At 39.1% G+C, this 15628-nt stretch overlaps 2 protein-coding genes across 10 annotated transcripts in view; one reads left to right on the forward strand and one right to left on the reverse strand.

The window, feature by feature from the left end:
• Nucleotides 1-3331, forward strand: part of grid1b (glutamate receptor, ionotropic, delta 1b) — a 458806-nt gene extending 455475 nt beyond the window's left edge. For all 3 annotated transcript variants that reach the window (XM_024284275.2, XM_024284276.2, XM_024284277.2), the window contains one exon: nt 2308-3331. In XM_024284275.2, the coding sequence (XP_024140043.1) occupies nt 2308-2747 (440 nt within the window). In that variant the 3' untranslated portion in view covers nt 2748-3331. The remainder of the gene's footprint in view (nt 1-2307) is intronic.
• A 3605-nt stretch (nt 3332-6936) lies between these two features.
• Nucleotides 6937-15628, reverse strand: part of ccser2b (coiled-coil serine-rich protein 2b) — a 36263-nt gene continuing 27571 nt past the window's right edge. For 3 of the 7 annotated variants that reach the window (XM_036217006.1, XM_036217005.1, XM_024284278.2), the window contains one exon: nt 6937-9439. In XM_036217006.1, the coding sequence (XP_036072899.1) occupies nt 8999-9439 (441 nt within the window). In that variant the 3' untranslated portion in view covers nt 6937-8998. Of the gene's footprint in view, nt 9440-12279; nt 12320-15628 lie in introns of all 7 variants that reach the window. The other 4 variants (XM_024284282.2, XM_036217008.1, XM_024284280.2 and 1 more) reach the window with 3 other exon arrangements.

Raw genomic sequence — 15628 nt, forward strand, 5'->3', positions numbered from 1 at the left:
CTCCTGGGTTATTGCGGGACAGCCTTCAAACTCAGTCACAGAGTCACAGAAACACCATGGAAGCGTCTGTCATCCAGACACAGTCCCCAGAGTGAGATGGAAGCCCCCAGTGACTGAAATATTTGAATAATCTCATGAACCAGACATAGAGACGTGATTACCAATGTTTTTATAGAACTATTCACAACAATAGTGTCAACAGTGTCAACCTCAGGAACACATTTTTTGACGATTGACGAGCAGTGAATTTGCTTCCTGCTGAAAGAGGGACGGGCCACGCACATGTGTCGCACAAATCACGTTCAGTGTGAATGCACCTTGGGAGCTCTTGTGTCCCAACTATGCTTGGTGTGTTTGTGCTGAAGTCGTCACACTGTGTGTTGCACTAATTTGTCAGTGAAAGGTAATCCAAGCATACAGAATAGGAAAATGGTTTAAACTTTCAGCTATAATTGCCAAAATATTCTATTTAGCAAACATTGATTTTGAACAGCTATAGAAGCAGCTCACAGTTCTTTTTACTGTAAACTCTTTGTGTGTGTATGTGTATGTACATGTACATGTGTATACAGTGGTTGTTTGTGTATATATTGATGTTTGTGTGTGTTAACGTGTGAGTGTAAAGGGGTATTGGTAAAAAACTAATAGGATAGTGCATTGAACCGGGTCCAGTGCTTGAGCCAAACTGGCCTACTTCAAAACAGACGTTTTTTCTTGTAAGGTGGTTTTTTGTGAATTCTCTATAAAGGTGGGCCTGATTTTAAAAGAAAAAGAGGTTCAGGGCTCACATGACATGCAGCTCATGCTGGACTTCACACCCAATAGTGCTGAAGCCGTTGATGAAAATACATTTAGCTCTTAATATATACCCACTCTGATCATCTTTTGACTTATTTTCAAAGCATTCCTAGCAGTCTTTAAACAGGATTGTGCCGTTTTTTAACAAAATAAAGTTTCATTTTTTAGGACATTGTTTTTACAGAGAACAAGTTCATAACGATTTTACCTCCCTGCTCCCCCTTCCATTCCACGTTGTTGAGAGCTCTTTGTTTACACCCTATCCTGCTAGCATATAGCCCCTTACAGCCCCAAGCTAACATTACAGATGGAACAAAAATGTCTACCAATATTGGAGCAATCCAATCATACAGTTTTGAGTCAAATTCCAGCTCAGACCTGGAAAACAAAGATGTTCATGGATCTTTTTGTCTGGAAGTGGATGCATCAGAATGGAGAAGAATGCATATTGTGTTTTCTTCATATGCTCTTTTCAAAGGCTTTTTTCATCTGCTTCTGACTCACAATTAAAAGTGTGTAATAGCAAAAAGAAAAACGATAAAAACTTCAAAGGTTAAAAACATAAAAGACAAAAACTTCACAGGGTAAAAAGAAATACGACAAAAACTTCCGAGGTGAAAAACATAAAAAAAAAAACTTTAGAGGTTAAAACATAAAAGACAAAAACATCACAAGCTAAAAACACAAAGGACAAATACTGCAGAAAACAATCATCTCAAGCCCAAATTAACACAGTTTAATTTAAAATGCTTGGCAAAATAAAAGGTTTTTAGCTGGATTTTAAAAGTGTTTAAAGAGTCCAAATTCTTTTTGTAGATGTAAGAAATACTTGTTTGGTTTTAAATAATAATGACATATATCCATGGCTGTATTTTAAATCGATACAAGTATTGCCAAATAAATTATCGCAATATATCATTGAATCGATATTTTCTTCCACCCGCATTCACAACTATTTAAAGAAATACTCATATAAGCAATTTTAAGTTTAATTTTCTTAATTTATGTCCTCCATCATCAGAAAAATGCAACAAGAACGTGTTAAAAACACCAAAAACATCATTTTCATCAGAGTGGATCAGAAATCCTCCCGCGTGTTCATGACTGAATTCTGGGGAAATGCAGCATTAGCTAAAATCTGCATTAACGGTTCTGATAGGTAACAAATTCTGTTGTTTTTATAAAATCGAGTAAATAAAAAAATCTACTAAAGGTCGTTTCTGTAACAAAAGTGATAAAAAAAATGGTCTTTTGTTTTCAGAGGCTCTCCAACAAAATAGGTGTCAGCTGTGAAAACCCCTCAGCTGAACAGTTTGACTCGTGCTCTGCATTTATCATGAGTGTCTGTGTGATGTTAATGTGCACTCCGTGATTGATTATTGGGATCCAGAATGTTCCGGGCTTTTTAGAACCAGAGAGTATCACCAGCAGAAACTAGCCTGTCACCAATCTCAGCTTCTGTGTCCCTCCTTCCCCCTCTCCTCCTCCCCCACCTCCCCACCCCTCTAGGACAAAGAGGTGAACCTGGAGCAGGTGCATCGCCGAATGAACAATCTTTTGGACGAGGACTTGGTCCACAAGCAGATCCCCGGCCCCTCTATCGAGATCTCTGCGCTGGACATCAACAGCCAGGCTGCTCTGGTCCAGGGACCCGAGTCCATGCGGGACTACCCTCCCTCGGGCCTCGCTGTGACTACATTCCTTCCCGGGGAGAGGGCTCCGCCTCCTCTTCATGGGGGGACCCTAGGCAGGACGCTGCCCCTGTCCCAGGGCCTTGGCAGCACCACACTGCCCCCGCACCACCCGCTCAGCAGCACCAGCCTCAGCGGCAGCCTGCAGTGCAAACACAGGGCCCCCAACGGGGGGCTATTCCGGCAGAGCCCTGGCAAGACACCCATGCCAATGTCCTACCAGCCAGTCTCTGCAGGACACATACCCGAAGCCATTGATGCAAGCCACAGTACATCCATATAGGGGTGGGGGGCTGCAGTCTGGACGGGGGTCCAGGTTCGGATGGGACTTTGGTCGGGGAGTCCAAACACAAGTGTACAAAGTACAATTTTTTTACCATCGACTCTGCAGAGATGTCAAAAGACAATGAAAGAAAAGAAAAATGGGGGCCGGGGGGGTAATCTTTTTTCTCGTACACAATTGTAAATAATAAAAGAATTAAGTGAGGTTAAAGTGTATTTTGAATATTCTCAATTTTGAAGTTGACTTAAAAAACAAAGAATAAAAAATCTCTATAATTATACATAAACACTGAAGTGTTCTGACTAGGTCAGTGGATTTGTAAATGATGTTCAGTTGAAACAATGAGGCAGATTCATTGTGATTCTTTTCTAAGTATGTCCACAACTCCTCATGTAAACAAATACCCATCATGCACCACTGTTGGGACATTTCTGTCAAACACCTAATGTTATGCACCTCTGTGACATTCTTGTATCCAGTATATCCTTCTCATTGGTCAGAAAATATTTACCCTTTTCTTTGTTTTGTATTAAATATAAAATAGACATGCCTTCTCTAACTGAAGTTTGTTTTTTATGTCGCTTCTGGGTCCAGCCTCTTGTACTGAAGTGAGTTCCTCTGGCTTTTTTATTTGCATTAGTCTGATTGAGAACTTGAAGACTGAAATCATTCCCAGTAGTGTTTAATTATGATTATGAAGTTTTTAACCAAAATCCAACAACCTAAATGTCTTAAAAAGCCATTTTTCATGTTGATCTGAAGCTTCTGTTGTCAAAATCTCTTCTGAGGGGAGTGGCTTTTGGAGCTCCGCCCCTGATCCTCCCACTCTCCTCTATGTTTCACTAGCGTAAATCTTCTGCTACGTAAAAACATCCATCAATCTGGGTAATGTCCAGCCGTATGGTTCTGATCCGGATGTCAGCTGGACGAGGAAGTGAAGATCTTCATGGACAGAACTTCCTCCAAAATCCTGATTCTTTCTCCTTCCAGTTCACCAAAGACTCTTTTAGCTAATTCTCCAATGTTTATTGACTGTGATCAATACATTCAATCATTGGTTTCTCAGAGTTCTTGATAAAATAATCAAAGCTAACATCAAAATGCTCTTTCATTGATTTACAATCCTTTCCAACTGCGGTCAAATGAGCCGCCGTTCACATTTCCGTGGTCACATCAAGAAGCTCCGTGGAGTCTGGTGGAGATTTTCCAGCGTTCTCAGTCCTGCTACCGTAAGTATTGGATGAAACTCACACCAAAAATCCAGTGATGCTGATTTGACCACAGAAATGTGAACGGCGGCTCATTTGACTGCAGTCAATGTGAAGATACCATCTTCTCTTCTCCAGAACCTGAACTAGACACTAGGAACAGATGAGGGTTTAGTGCATGTGCAGCAGAGCTGTTGATGGAAAGAAGATCATTCATTCAAACAGAGTCTGTCCAAGACAGTTTGATTGATTTAAAAGGAGAAATACTCGGAAAAAGGCAAAAACAAAATGATTACTTATCACATTTGTTCACCTTCAGAAGAAAAATGACATACAGATATGTTAACAACTCTAAAAACTGGATTTTCATTGGAGGGGAACATTAAAGACTCAAAAAAAATAGGACCCACTGCCTCCCTGTTTGATACTCAGTCCTAAGAGGTTGGATTAGGGGGTTAAACCACGAAACAAATGTAACTTTGACTTCCACCTCAAACATTACACACCTGAAATCAGCTCACTACCACCTTGTCATGGTGATCCCGGGTTCCCGTGGTTTCATCCTGACTGCACTCATCCCATCACGCCGGACACTATAGGATGAGCCCTCTGCAGGATTCACCACCAGTTCATTACCTTCTCTGGGGTTATCACCATCACCAGATGAGCTGACCTGGATCCAGTCCTGATTCCCATTGGAACCCTGCCACCAGTCACGCCACGTCTCCACGCTACTCACCTCTGGATTCTGGTTCCTGCACGGCTGATCCTTCACTCGGCCTCATCTCAGTTCCACCGTGTCCAGCAGCCACAGAAACTCCGCTCCTGCTTCAAGTCATCAGATATCCACCAGACAATACAGAGTTATTCATTCCGCTTTCCGTGATCCTTCCGGGTTACAGCTCCTGGGTCTGCTACGCCTCGTTACCATGACAACTATCTTCCAGATTCATGGAGCCAGGTAAAGGTTCCAGCTTTGAGTCCAGTTTCCTTCATGCTCCTTGTGGTCTGCACTGGTTCATGAGATATGCAGAGATCCCTCATTTCAGGGGCAGGAGATCACAGTACAGCCTTAAAATGTAGACGTTCTTCAGTTTGTCTTTAACCCTAATTTACTAATATTCAACATACTATTGAGTCCAGGACTCCTAATTTGGCATCAAGTATTAAAACAATCAAGATTTGTTTTATGTATATATAGAATTAAGTTGATTCAGAAAGGAAGTCTTCCATTTATCTAATCCTCTACATCTGTCAGTGTTTTCAGCTGACCTGTCACATTTGTGGCAGCAGAAATCCTCCTGTGTGAGGTTTACCGGTCTGAACCCCCCAGAGCGGGCAGTCCGCACGGACTAGATCATCACACATCAATGTCAAATATGTCGTCAATGTTGATCGAGGTCCTTAATTAAATACTCACGATGTGATTGGTTATAATGCGGTGAATGGAATTGTTCATATTTCCAGTGCAAAATTGTTTCATCATAAAAAGCAGTTTTCTAAAGTAGGGATCTAAAAAAACAAAGATGAAACATCATCGACCCTTCCTCTAATGCTTAATAAACACTCAAACTCATGATTCATTGAGCAAGACACTTGAATTTTAAAACCACCAAAAAATGACAGGAAAAAGGATCAATGGGCAACTTACATCTTCAACTTGAAAACATTTAACTAAATACCTTAAAATGCCAAATGTACTTGTGTTAAGTACATTTAAACATACAAATGGCAGTGTAATTTATAAAGTGAATTTAATAATATCTTAAAATCAAAGCTTTGACAGGTCTTAGATTGTTTCTCATTATCTACAGTTCTTTCTCTGCAAAAACACAAAATCTCACTATTTTTGTCTAGTTTTTAACATAAATATCTTATTACCCTTGATTTAAGACACAATTAACTTTGCAGTAAGCTAATATAATGACTTGTTTTAAGACAATCGATCTTAAATATCTAGGTGAGTCGTTTGATCTTGAAAAATCTTATTTTAAGCAAAATCTGTCTTGAAACTAGTGTTTTTTTTATTTAAAATATTATTTTTAAGCAGAAGTCTTGTTTGTGAATGGTGAGTGCTCTTGTATCAAGAAACAGACAAGCTTGATATAAGAAAACAGCAACATTTCTTTAACTAGTAGTTACATTTTACAATAGCATTTAGGCATCCCCATTACACTACAGCCCCAAAACAATCCAAACTGAATTCTAAAAGCAAAAAGCACCTTGTTTCTACAAACTCAATCATTCACATTTACGTTGTGATCTGCAGTGACGTCTGTTGGTTCTGCAAAAACAGGCTAACCAAGACAAAAATAAATCCTAAAGATTTTGATATTTGTAGGATTATAATTCCTGTTTTGAGATTTTATGTATGTTATTTTGAGATCCCAAAACTGTCGCGTTTGTATGCATAATGTAACAAATAGACTTCATTAAACACTTTTTGAATCAGACGGTATATTTGAAACCCAATTTTAGCTAGAGAACTTGTTTCAAGATCTCCAGGCTCAATTTACACTTCAATTTATGTACAAACATTTATTTAGAGATGTGCAACAATTTATAGTGAAGTTTTAGGATGAAAGATGTTAAATGTACAGAGAGCTTTGGGAAGGCTTTAACCTTTTAATACTAGAAATGTCACTGGTGATACATAAAAAACACTCTTTAATGTACCTGATGGGGTTGTACATACAGTACATCTATCACAATTTTTTTTTTATCACATTTTTAATTGCTTCTCAAAATGAAATAAGAAATATTATGCTTTTTTTAAGTATGGTGGACAGTTTAGGTAACACTAAAAACTGGAATAGTTTATTCTCCAAAATCAACAAATGTTTCTGACTGCAAATTATATTAATATATATATATATAATTTCAGTGTCAAGCCTTCAGGTTTTTCTAATGAACCACAATTGATTTGAACCACAGCTGAAATCAAATCAATACCACCTTTTTTCATGTATTTTTATTGGTCAGACACGTCTCAGCCAACCGCAGACAAGCATCGATGAACAGCTCCAGTGAACTCTTACAGAGTCTGACTTAAAACCTAAACAGTAAACCAAAGCTGCTTTCATATTTAAGCCATCACTGGCTAAAATGTTTAACAATATTCAAAAATAATAATTTAATAAGGGTTAATAATGTTATTGTGGCATTGACCCTCAGAGACATCCCAATGTGAACTCAGCAGGTGAAACGTCTGTTTGGGGGCTTTAAAGTGCATTCAAAATGAGATCATTAAGACAAAAAAAACATATATTGATCCATTCAGTGAATCCAACTGAACCACTGGAATGACAGTAGTTTATCATAAACAAGAATCAATACAGCAGCATTAACTTTTTTTCAGATATTGCACAAAAATTATTCATAAAATCAAGTTAACCTTTTAACACTGGAGCTCCAGTGTTTATGTTCTTTGATTTAATGTAACTTATTAACCGCTAACACCATCATTCCAGTAGATTGTTAAGGATAAAAGCGGCTCGACGAGTCACTTTTCTCCTTAACAATCTACTGGAACGATCGTGTTAAATGGATATCCGTATGTTAAATAGTTTGTGTTTAAGTTTCACCGGCGACGCCCCAGGTGTTAAAGGGTTAAAAAGGCAGACAGGAAATGTTATACTTTTCAAACTAAAAGCATTTTCACAACAACAAAAATGTTCAAGAAGCTCAACAGATGACACGACAGTAAAATTTACATTTTAAAACAAACAAAATAAATAAACTATGAACTCAAACCACAAGATTTAACATTCATTTAAATGTAAATTTATACTTTTTTTCACTCAAATCAAGGAAATCTAGAACGTGTATAAGTTCTATACTCTTCTTTTCTCTTTGCCAGCAAATATGTCGTCCTATTTTTGATATTTGACCAACAGTCGTCGTTTCCGAGGGTCACCTGGAGGTCAACAGTCAGATCAGAAATGTGTAAATTCTGAAAATTGGAATTCTGAGTCTGCTTTTCACACCACTGTGTTCTGACAAAGAGCTTCTTCTGAAACTGTTTTAGACAAATAAAAAGACAAAAGAAGACTACTGAGAGGTAATGACAAAAATGTAGTTTCTTAGCTGTTCTTTTTTTAGTTTTCCTACAGAAAAAGTGTTTTTGAATCATTTCTTTGCTTATTCTCAGTAGTCTCATCTGGTTTACTCTGTAGGGACGGCTTTAGGAGTTTGTGGTGGATTTTATTGCATACACAGTTATAAAGATTACAGTGGGACTTCTGAATGTCATGGACGGATAAACGATTGGACTCAAAGACTGCAGTTTGTTTTTAAGTTTGAAGTTTTTTTGTGAGCATGAAAGCAAGTCTAGTTTTGACTGATTTTATAATTGTGGACTTTTAGTGTCAAAATCCCAGAGCTTTTTTGGGAGGTTTTTGGTGCATTTGATGCATCAGTTTAATCATTTATTGGTGGTAACTATGACATAATGATAACTTGGTTATAATGCTATAATACTTAAAAAAAAAAAAAAAAAAGAGCTCTCAGATAAACCATAAGTTTAGATCCTCAGCTTGCTTTTTTTAAGTGAAAAATCTTGAACATCAGTCCTTTGTGAACTCTGAATAATGTCATACTGTGTCGCTGCAGACTGGGACAAATGTAAGTTGTTGAAGCTTACAACTAAAAAAGGAGAAACACTGGTTGAATCTGGTGTCTCTAAAGTTAAAGGATAAAGCTCCAGCCGACCTGGATCTGAGCTGGAGGGGTTCCCTGCCGCTTTAGATGGTAAAGCTGAAGCTCTTTGCAAATTTTCTGGTAAATGCAGCAGAAGGCAGAATGCAAAGATTTCACCTGCAGTTGGATAAATATCATTTCCTGAACAAAACATCAGCAGCAGATGTCAGAAATTTCTAGGAAACACTTTTAATGAATGAAAAAGTTAAGAACTGCAGTGAGTGTGGGCGTGAGAACAGGGAGGACTCGGCTGAAGCAGGAAGATCTTCCAAACAGAAGGCACAGATCCCCGTTTCTTTCTTGCAGTCTGTTTTTAATCTTCAGAGACGTGAAGAGCCGGGAGGCGAGCAGGAGGGAGGAGCTTGCCGACTCCTCGATGCCTCTTTGGTTTGGGGAGGTGGGATGGATGACCTGGAGGTGAAGGCCATCGCTTTGAGCTTCGACGTGTTTTTCTGGGGGTCAAACAGCTGCTTGGGAACTCTGGATTTCGGAGAGGTGTGAGCAGAGCTGGAGGTGTTGGGAAGAAAGAGTTGGAGCTTGGAGGGCTGTTGCAGGACTTTGCTGGAGGATTGACCCGACTGCTCCTTCATGCGTGTTTTTCTGGTGTGTCCTCGTCTCTGGCTGGTTTGGTGGGAGTGGGAGGAGTTGAGGAGTTTGTCTGATGGGGGAGAAGGCTGGGTGGGGTTACCTGGAGGCAGAGTATGGGTTGGTGCAGTCAGTGCTTCCTGGGTGTTGAGGCTGGAGAAGTCAAGTATCTGAGACTGGAACAACAAAACAAACCACAAAACGTCTGAATGTGGAGCAGAAACATCTGACAAAAACATGCTAGGAGGAAAAAGGAAAACGAAACTGAGTTTTGGATCAATCTGTGAAAGATGGTCTTAGATTTTGTAAAATAATTTATGGGATGGAGAGAGGATGATATAGAATAAAATGAGTTTCTTTTAGATGATATAAGACACTATTAAACACATTAAACAAAACCAACCAGTCATAAGATGACATGACTACACTACCCAGAATGCCCACCTACTACAGGCAGGTGATTGGTCAGAAATGTTGAGTTCTACATCTTTGCCTTTCCACTTTTTTCAACTAATTCACAACTCTCATCAGTGTTCAGTTACAACCCCAAAACAAAACAATACACAGACTGTTTCAGTTCATTATGTTGAAAAACAGAACGTATCCAACACCCATAATGCTTGGATAATCCATCAAGCAGTTTGGCTTTGTAGTGTAGATGGGCGATGTGGCCAAAAATCAAGTCTCAGACTTTTTCATTCCAAATTCGATTTTATGTTTTAACCAATTTTTTTTCCCTCCCTATCTTTACTTTCTTTAACAAATGTTCTAAATGACAGAATATTTTTAACAAAAAACGATTTTATTTGAAGATTTCCTTTGGAAATTGACACACGGACAAAGTGGAACTAACTATCAACTGTAAAAATGTTTGTAGAACAATGTCGTCGGTGTTTTGTGAGCTACCGCTAGCTTAAGCGTCCTATAAAGAGAAACACTACACTCATTCAGCAGCATGATGCAGCATTTTGGTGACAGCAGACTTCAAACTGATGTTGCTTTTTATGGTATGATGACAACCCAGATGACCAAAATCTAGTTTCTGACTCAACAGTCGGCTACAAAGAGACTACTAATTATAGCTTTATATCTATTAACAGTACAAAGTGGTTTCATTTATAGTATTATTACATTTATATTATTAAATGTACTATGAATAAATGCTGTAGTTATCCACCTTGATCCTCCATGTTTATAATAGGAGACAGAGGAACAGGAAGTTAGCATTAGCAGCTATTGCAGCATCAGTGTGTAACAACAGTCCTGTCTTCAAATCAACACTTTATTAAACGTTCTGTTGCTGCTGTAGAGCAGCAGCTTTATCCTCCGGTTCAAGCTGAATCCTGTAGAAAATCCACACATGTCCCACTGCTGCATCAGCCAACGAGCTAAAGGCTACATGGAGACAAATAGTGAAGGGAGGTGTGTGGGGAGGGGGCTTCTCGCGCCACGGACGTTTTTTCTTTTCTTTCTCTTTCTTTCGTTTTTTGTGAACAAGCTTTTTCTCTCTCTCTGCCTCACTTAAGAAGCTCCTCTGCTAGCTGCAGTTTTCATATCTGTACTTTGAAAGATACAGACGGGCTGACTTTACAACAAACTATGGAAGCCCAAGAGAGCAGAGAGCTGGGGAAAAAATCTTGATTTTTTTTCAAAAGATAAATCGTCTAAAACGACAAATTCAAATTAATCGATAATATTGATATATCCTGCAGCCCTACTTTGTGGTTTAATGAAACATTTGACAGGAACTCTGTTTGAAGTCAGGAAGCACAACCATAATTCATACATCAGACAAACCAGATTAAAAGGTTCTCTGAGTTTTTAAAAAAATGATGTTTTTAACCGTGTCTTGTTGTTCAATTAATACGGTAGTCATTTTAGACTCTGATCTGGGAGTCTGTGAGACGCTGCATTTGATCAGTCACTTGGTGTGATCTACAGACGAGTGCATTTTACTGAAACACTCATGAATCTGCACGTTTCCTGTTGTTCCTCAACTTAACTCAAGGCCCCTCCCTCTTTCTTCCACAAAAGAGACCAGGACAAACCGAATGTTGCTGTTCCACCTCTATGGAGCATTTCCCCTCCACTCCAATGTTATGCCCAATTTTCTGACAAAAATACAGATCGTCTGTCACAGTCGAATAAACAGTGGGGTAACAATAAAAACAATCCTCAAGTCGAGGGCCGGATATGATGTTCTGGTGAGACTATATAGACGTGTCAATGTATAACAAGTCAATATTTATACAGAACAAAGAACGAGTGAGAACATCAGCAGGACAGTCTGTACTTCCAGACCTATGTGCCATATTCTCTCCTCAGATGATTCAGAATGTCTCCACAGAGAAACACTCAAAGTGTCAGTGTTTCTTATTTGTTCCGCCTCATGAAACCCCTTCTGCTCAGCTTCTGCCCCGCAGGCCGTCTGTTAAAACAACAATTACAGACCGAATGTTTGCATTGTGTTTGAAACCTGGAGACTCCTGCAGAACTACAGTTGGAGAGCAGAGACTAGATAAAGATGAAAAATTATTCAAATCTTTAAAATGTTCCTTCTAAAAAGAAAATTAAATAGGTTTCAGAGTATTTAATTCTCTTTCAGAAACAAAACTTCTGTCCTCAAACCTCCTGCCTTTCTCCTCTCTTTCCTCGTTTTGCATGTTTCAAACGTCTGCCTTTAAAAAATCATGTTTTATTTAACCAAAAAACCATTAAAGGAGTCACAATCATAGTTCGTCACCAACATGTCAGGCTTTAAATCAAGTCAAAACACAATCACATATACACATATTCATGAAAATGATCTTGAAATGATCCAATAACAATTAGGAGAATGAATCAGATAAAGAGTGTCACGTTGAGCTCTTTTAGTTGGGGGGGGGTTTAAAACAGACCCTCATAGGTGGTATCCCACAGAACTGACTCATTTCATTTCAAGATGAGTGTGAAACAGAGTGGAGGGTGGAAACAGAGTGGAATAAAGCAGGGAACGAGAAGGAAAACAATACCGTACCACGCAGTGTCACTGAAGTAAATCACCAGGCTTTCCACTCCTGCAGGGGCAGGGGGGGGGGTAACAGGGGAGATGACAGGACAGAGCAGTTAGAGGAGTCTGTCAGATGAGAAAGGAATCAGGAAAATCAGTCAATCCTACAGCATTCAAATGAATGTTTTGTTTTTTTTTAAACGTTTTAATTTACCAGATGATCAGATGAAGATGATCAAATGGAGCTTTACATTCATCATGATGTCTGGCCAGAGGCTTTCACAGGTATCAAACTCCAAGCAAGCTTCAATGTCCTACATGTTTCCCAACTAGCCTGTAGCTTTTCATTGGCAAAACACACCTGATCCAGGTAACCAGTAGCAGAAAGAGCTGTGCTTCTTATATGTAAAAAAAGGAAGGGTGCTAGCCCTAAAGGTCTGGGTCTAATAACTTTAGAGGTTTTTCCCTCCCTCTTTCTTCTGCACGGAACTAAAATCCTACCAATCAGCAAGGTTCAAGCATTTTAACCCAGAAGAACGCATCAGTGCAACAGAAAAACATCCGAAATGTGCTCCAGATCACTCAGTCCATGACATGCAACACAACTGGATGGAGAATTTTTGATAATGAACATAGAGCACGGATGATCTAAAAAGAAGACTTATCTTCAGGGTTTAATTACTTTGACAGGTCAAGTTCCTACTACAGAACATCATAACTGTTTATAACAGCAGGTTTTTACAGCCACACCTATTCTACAAAATATTGCTTTTACAACATTTGAAAGTTTGACAATTGTTTTAGCAGCAAATAATGAGAGATGGAAACCAAACAGGTCAATTAAAAAAGTCAAATTTCACATTTGACAAATCATTGAGATAAATAAAAGTATTGTTTGCATTAATGTTCATAAACTTCCAATAACTGTAATATTCTAACATCCGAAAACGACTGCCAAAGTCCTGCTGCATTCCTTCAGATGTTCGAGTCAAGAACCGTAACCAAACAACGAGAAGCTTCCACTACAGAGCTAACTGATGCCCATTGAAGCCAAAGTGCCAGCAAGGATCAAGTCCTCGTGTCAGACTGAAGTGGACTCAACTGATGAGTCTAAAGATGAGCAAGTTTTCTCCCACAAAGAATTAGAGTATAAAAAATATACTTTCAAAAATGCATTTTTACTTGCAAAATCCAATCTTTGCTTTTATATTTTTTTCAAATTTTGGTTAGAAAGCTCTTTTTTGTGACCGACAGAAGCCATTTCTTTCTATTGTTTTCAGTAGATGAGTTGATTGCTCTTGATTCACTACAGTGTGGAAAACAAATTGGAGTGAAAACAATGAAAAGCAGATTAAACATGTTGCTTATTGAAAGAACGTGCCACGTCAATTCTTGTTTCATAGTTCCTTTCTCCAAGAAAAACTGGATTTTTACCATGATTTCTATCTTCCGCAGATGTTTCAACTTTATATCCTCAGTGCTCTTTAAGCTAATTCATGCTAAATCAACTTTTTCAGCTTCTAATTGTTTTATAATGTTCATTCCTCACTATAAAGAACCTCAAGCAGTGTTTGTATCCGTTAACGCATTTCTGAGTAATCCTCTAAAAACTCTGACCATCAACCCCATAAAAACGAGTGGGTCCTCATGGGCTGACTGACGAGAACAGAAGCGTGGCAGCACCGCCCCGAGGCGCACACACAACCACATTCTCTGAGGCGCCAACAGTGATCGGCAAAACATTTTCATGTCAAAAGCACAATGCCGTATAACTTCCAATTGTGTCCCGTCTTTTATTGGCGGCGTCTCTAATATCCGCTGGCTAACGGGCGTTTGTTACTGTTACACTAAGTTCACAGCACACGTGGAAAGCGGAACGTTAGACGCTGGTCTCCAATATTGGCCAGGCTCCCTTAAGACACTGTGTATTTCACGGGTATGAAGGATTTATAGTACACCTGGTATCTGTGGTATTTGTGTTGTAAGTGTTTGAACTTTGTGCGTCAAACATTCTGGGGAGAAATCTGCACCACATTTTGAGGGTGGATTAAAAACATATCTGAGAATGCAGATTGGCGATGTTGAGGAGATGCTGCAGAAAAAGGACCAATAAGCAAACCAATTTCCTGGTGGAGGTCCAAAGAAAGTGAGTGACGAATTAGAAGAACTGGTCTGAACATGGGTTTTAAAGCAGACGGAAAGGTGCGCGTGTCTCCAGGAAAAAGATTCCTGTAAAAGTGAGGAGGATTTTTGATAAGGAGATTGATGATGCTTCAAGAGAAAAGAAATGTTCACAGATAGTGTTAATCAGAACATAAGACAGTGTTCTCATCATTTCAAAACATCCTCAAATGTTCGTCTGGTGGTGTCTGTATTTGTTGACTGAATTTCTCCAAAAAATGAACACATTAGCCATCACTATTCTGTCTGTGATGGTGGGATAAACGCCGGTCTCCAATAGACGTCTATCTCTAATAGTTGCCAAGAGGCTGAGACATTTCTGGAATAAATTCCTGGGCTACTATTAAGGTACATTCACACCAAACACGATTCACACAACAAATTCGGGCGGCCCACACCCCTTTCGCCGCGCAGCGATTTCACTGCTCAAATCGAGCTGCTGCCAGACCATTGCGCCTGTCGCTGCATCCGCACGGCAGGACTTCAGATCGCCTCAATTCGCGTCTGTACCATTGACTTGACTTAATATAACTGGCCGCCTCCGCAGTGCAAATTGCATTAGGTGTGAATGCACACTTAGAAGATCTACGTTAAGCACATCCATCTTTGTAAAGGTTTGGATGTTGTTTGTTTTCGTGGGTGAAACACACACACTTCCAAGGCCGGCTCTAGGATGATATGATAAAATGGGCGGTACCCACATGGAGCAAAAGGTGGAGCTTCAGAGATTAAGTCGTCTTACTTCCAGGTGGGAAAAAATGTCACGAAAATAACTTCTATTTCATCAAGAATTTGTTCTTTAGTGTGCCAAAGGTAATATATGATCCTATTTATGTATATAGTTTACAGTGAAAGGTTTAAGAAAAGCACGAAATAAGATCTTTAAGAACAAAGTTTTAATATAACAGTTTTGTTAATTTGTAAAAATTTCTTATACACACATTGTTTATATATTATTTTGCTTGTTTACAATACTTCCATCCATCCATCTTCTTGACCACTTCGTCCCTTTCGGGGTCGTGAGGGTGCCGCAGCCTATCCCGACTCTGATGGGTGAAGGCGGGGTTTACCCTGGACAGGTCTCCAGTCTGTCGCAGGGCCGTTGTTTGTTTACAATACTATAGAATATAACTCTGTCATTGCATATGTCACAAATAAAGAGCAATGAAATGAATCCAGATAGCTTTAGCAGTAT

This window comes from Oryzias melastigma, linkage group LG19 (genome assembly GCF_002922805.2).
Source record: "Oryzias melastigma strain HK-1 linkage group LG19, ASM292280v2, whole genome shotgun sequence".
NCBI classification, from domain to species: domain Eukaryota; kingdom Metazoa; phylum Chordata; class Actinopteri; order Beloniformes; family Adrianichthyidae; genus Oryzias; species Oryzias melastigma.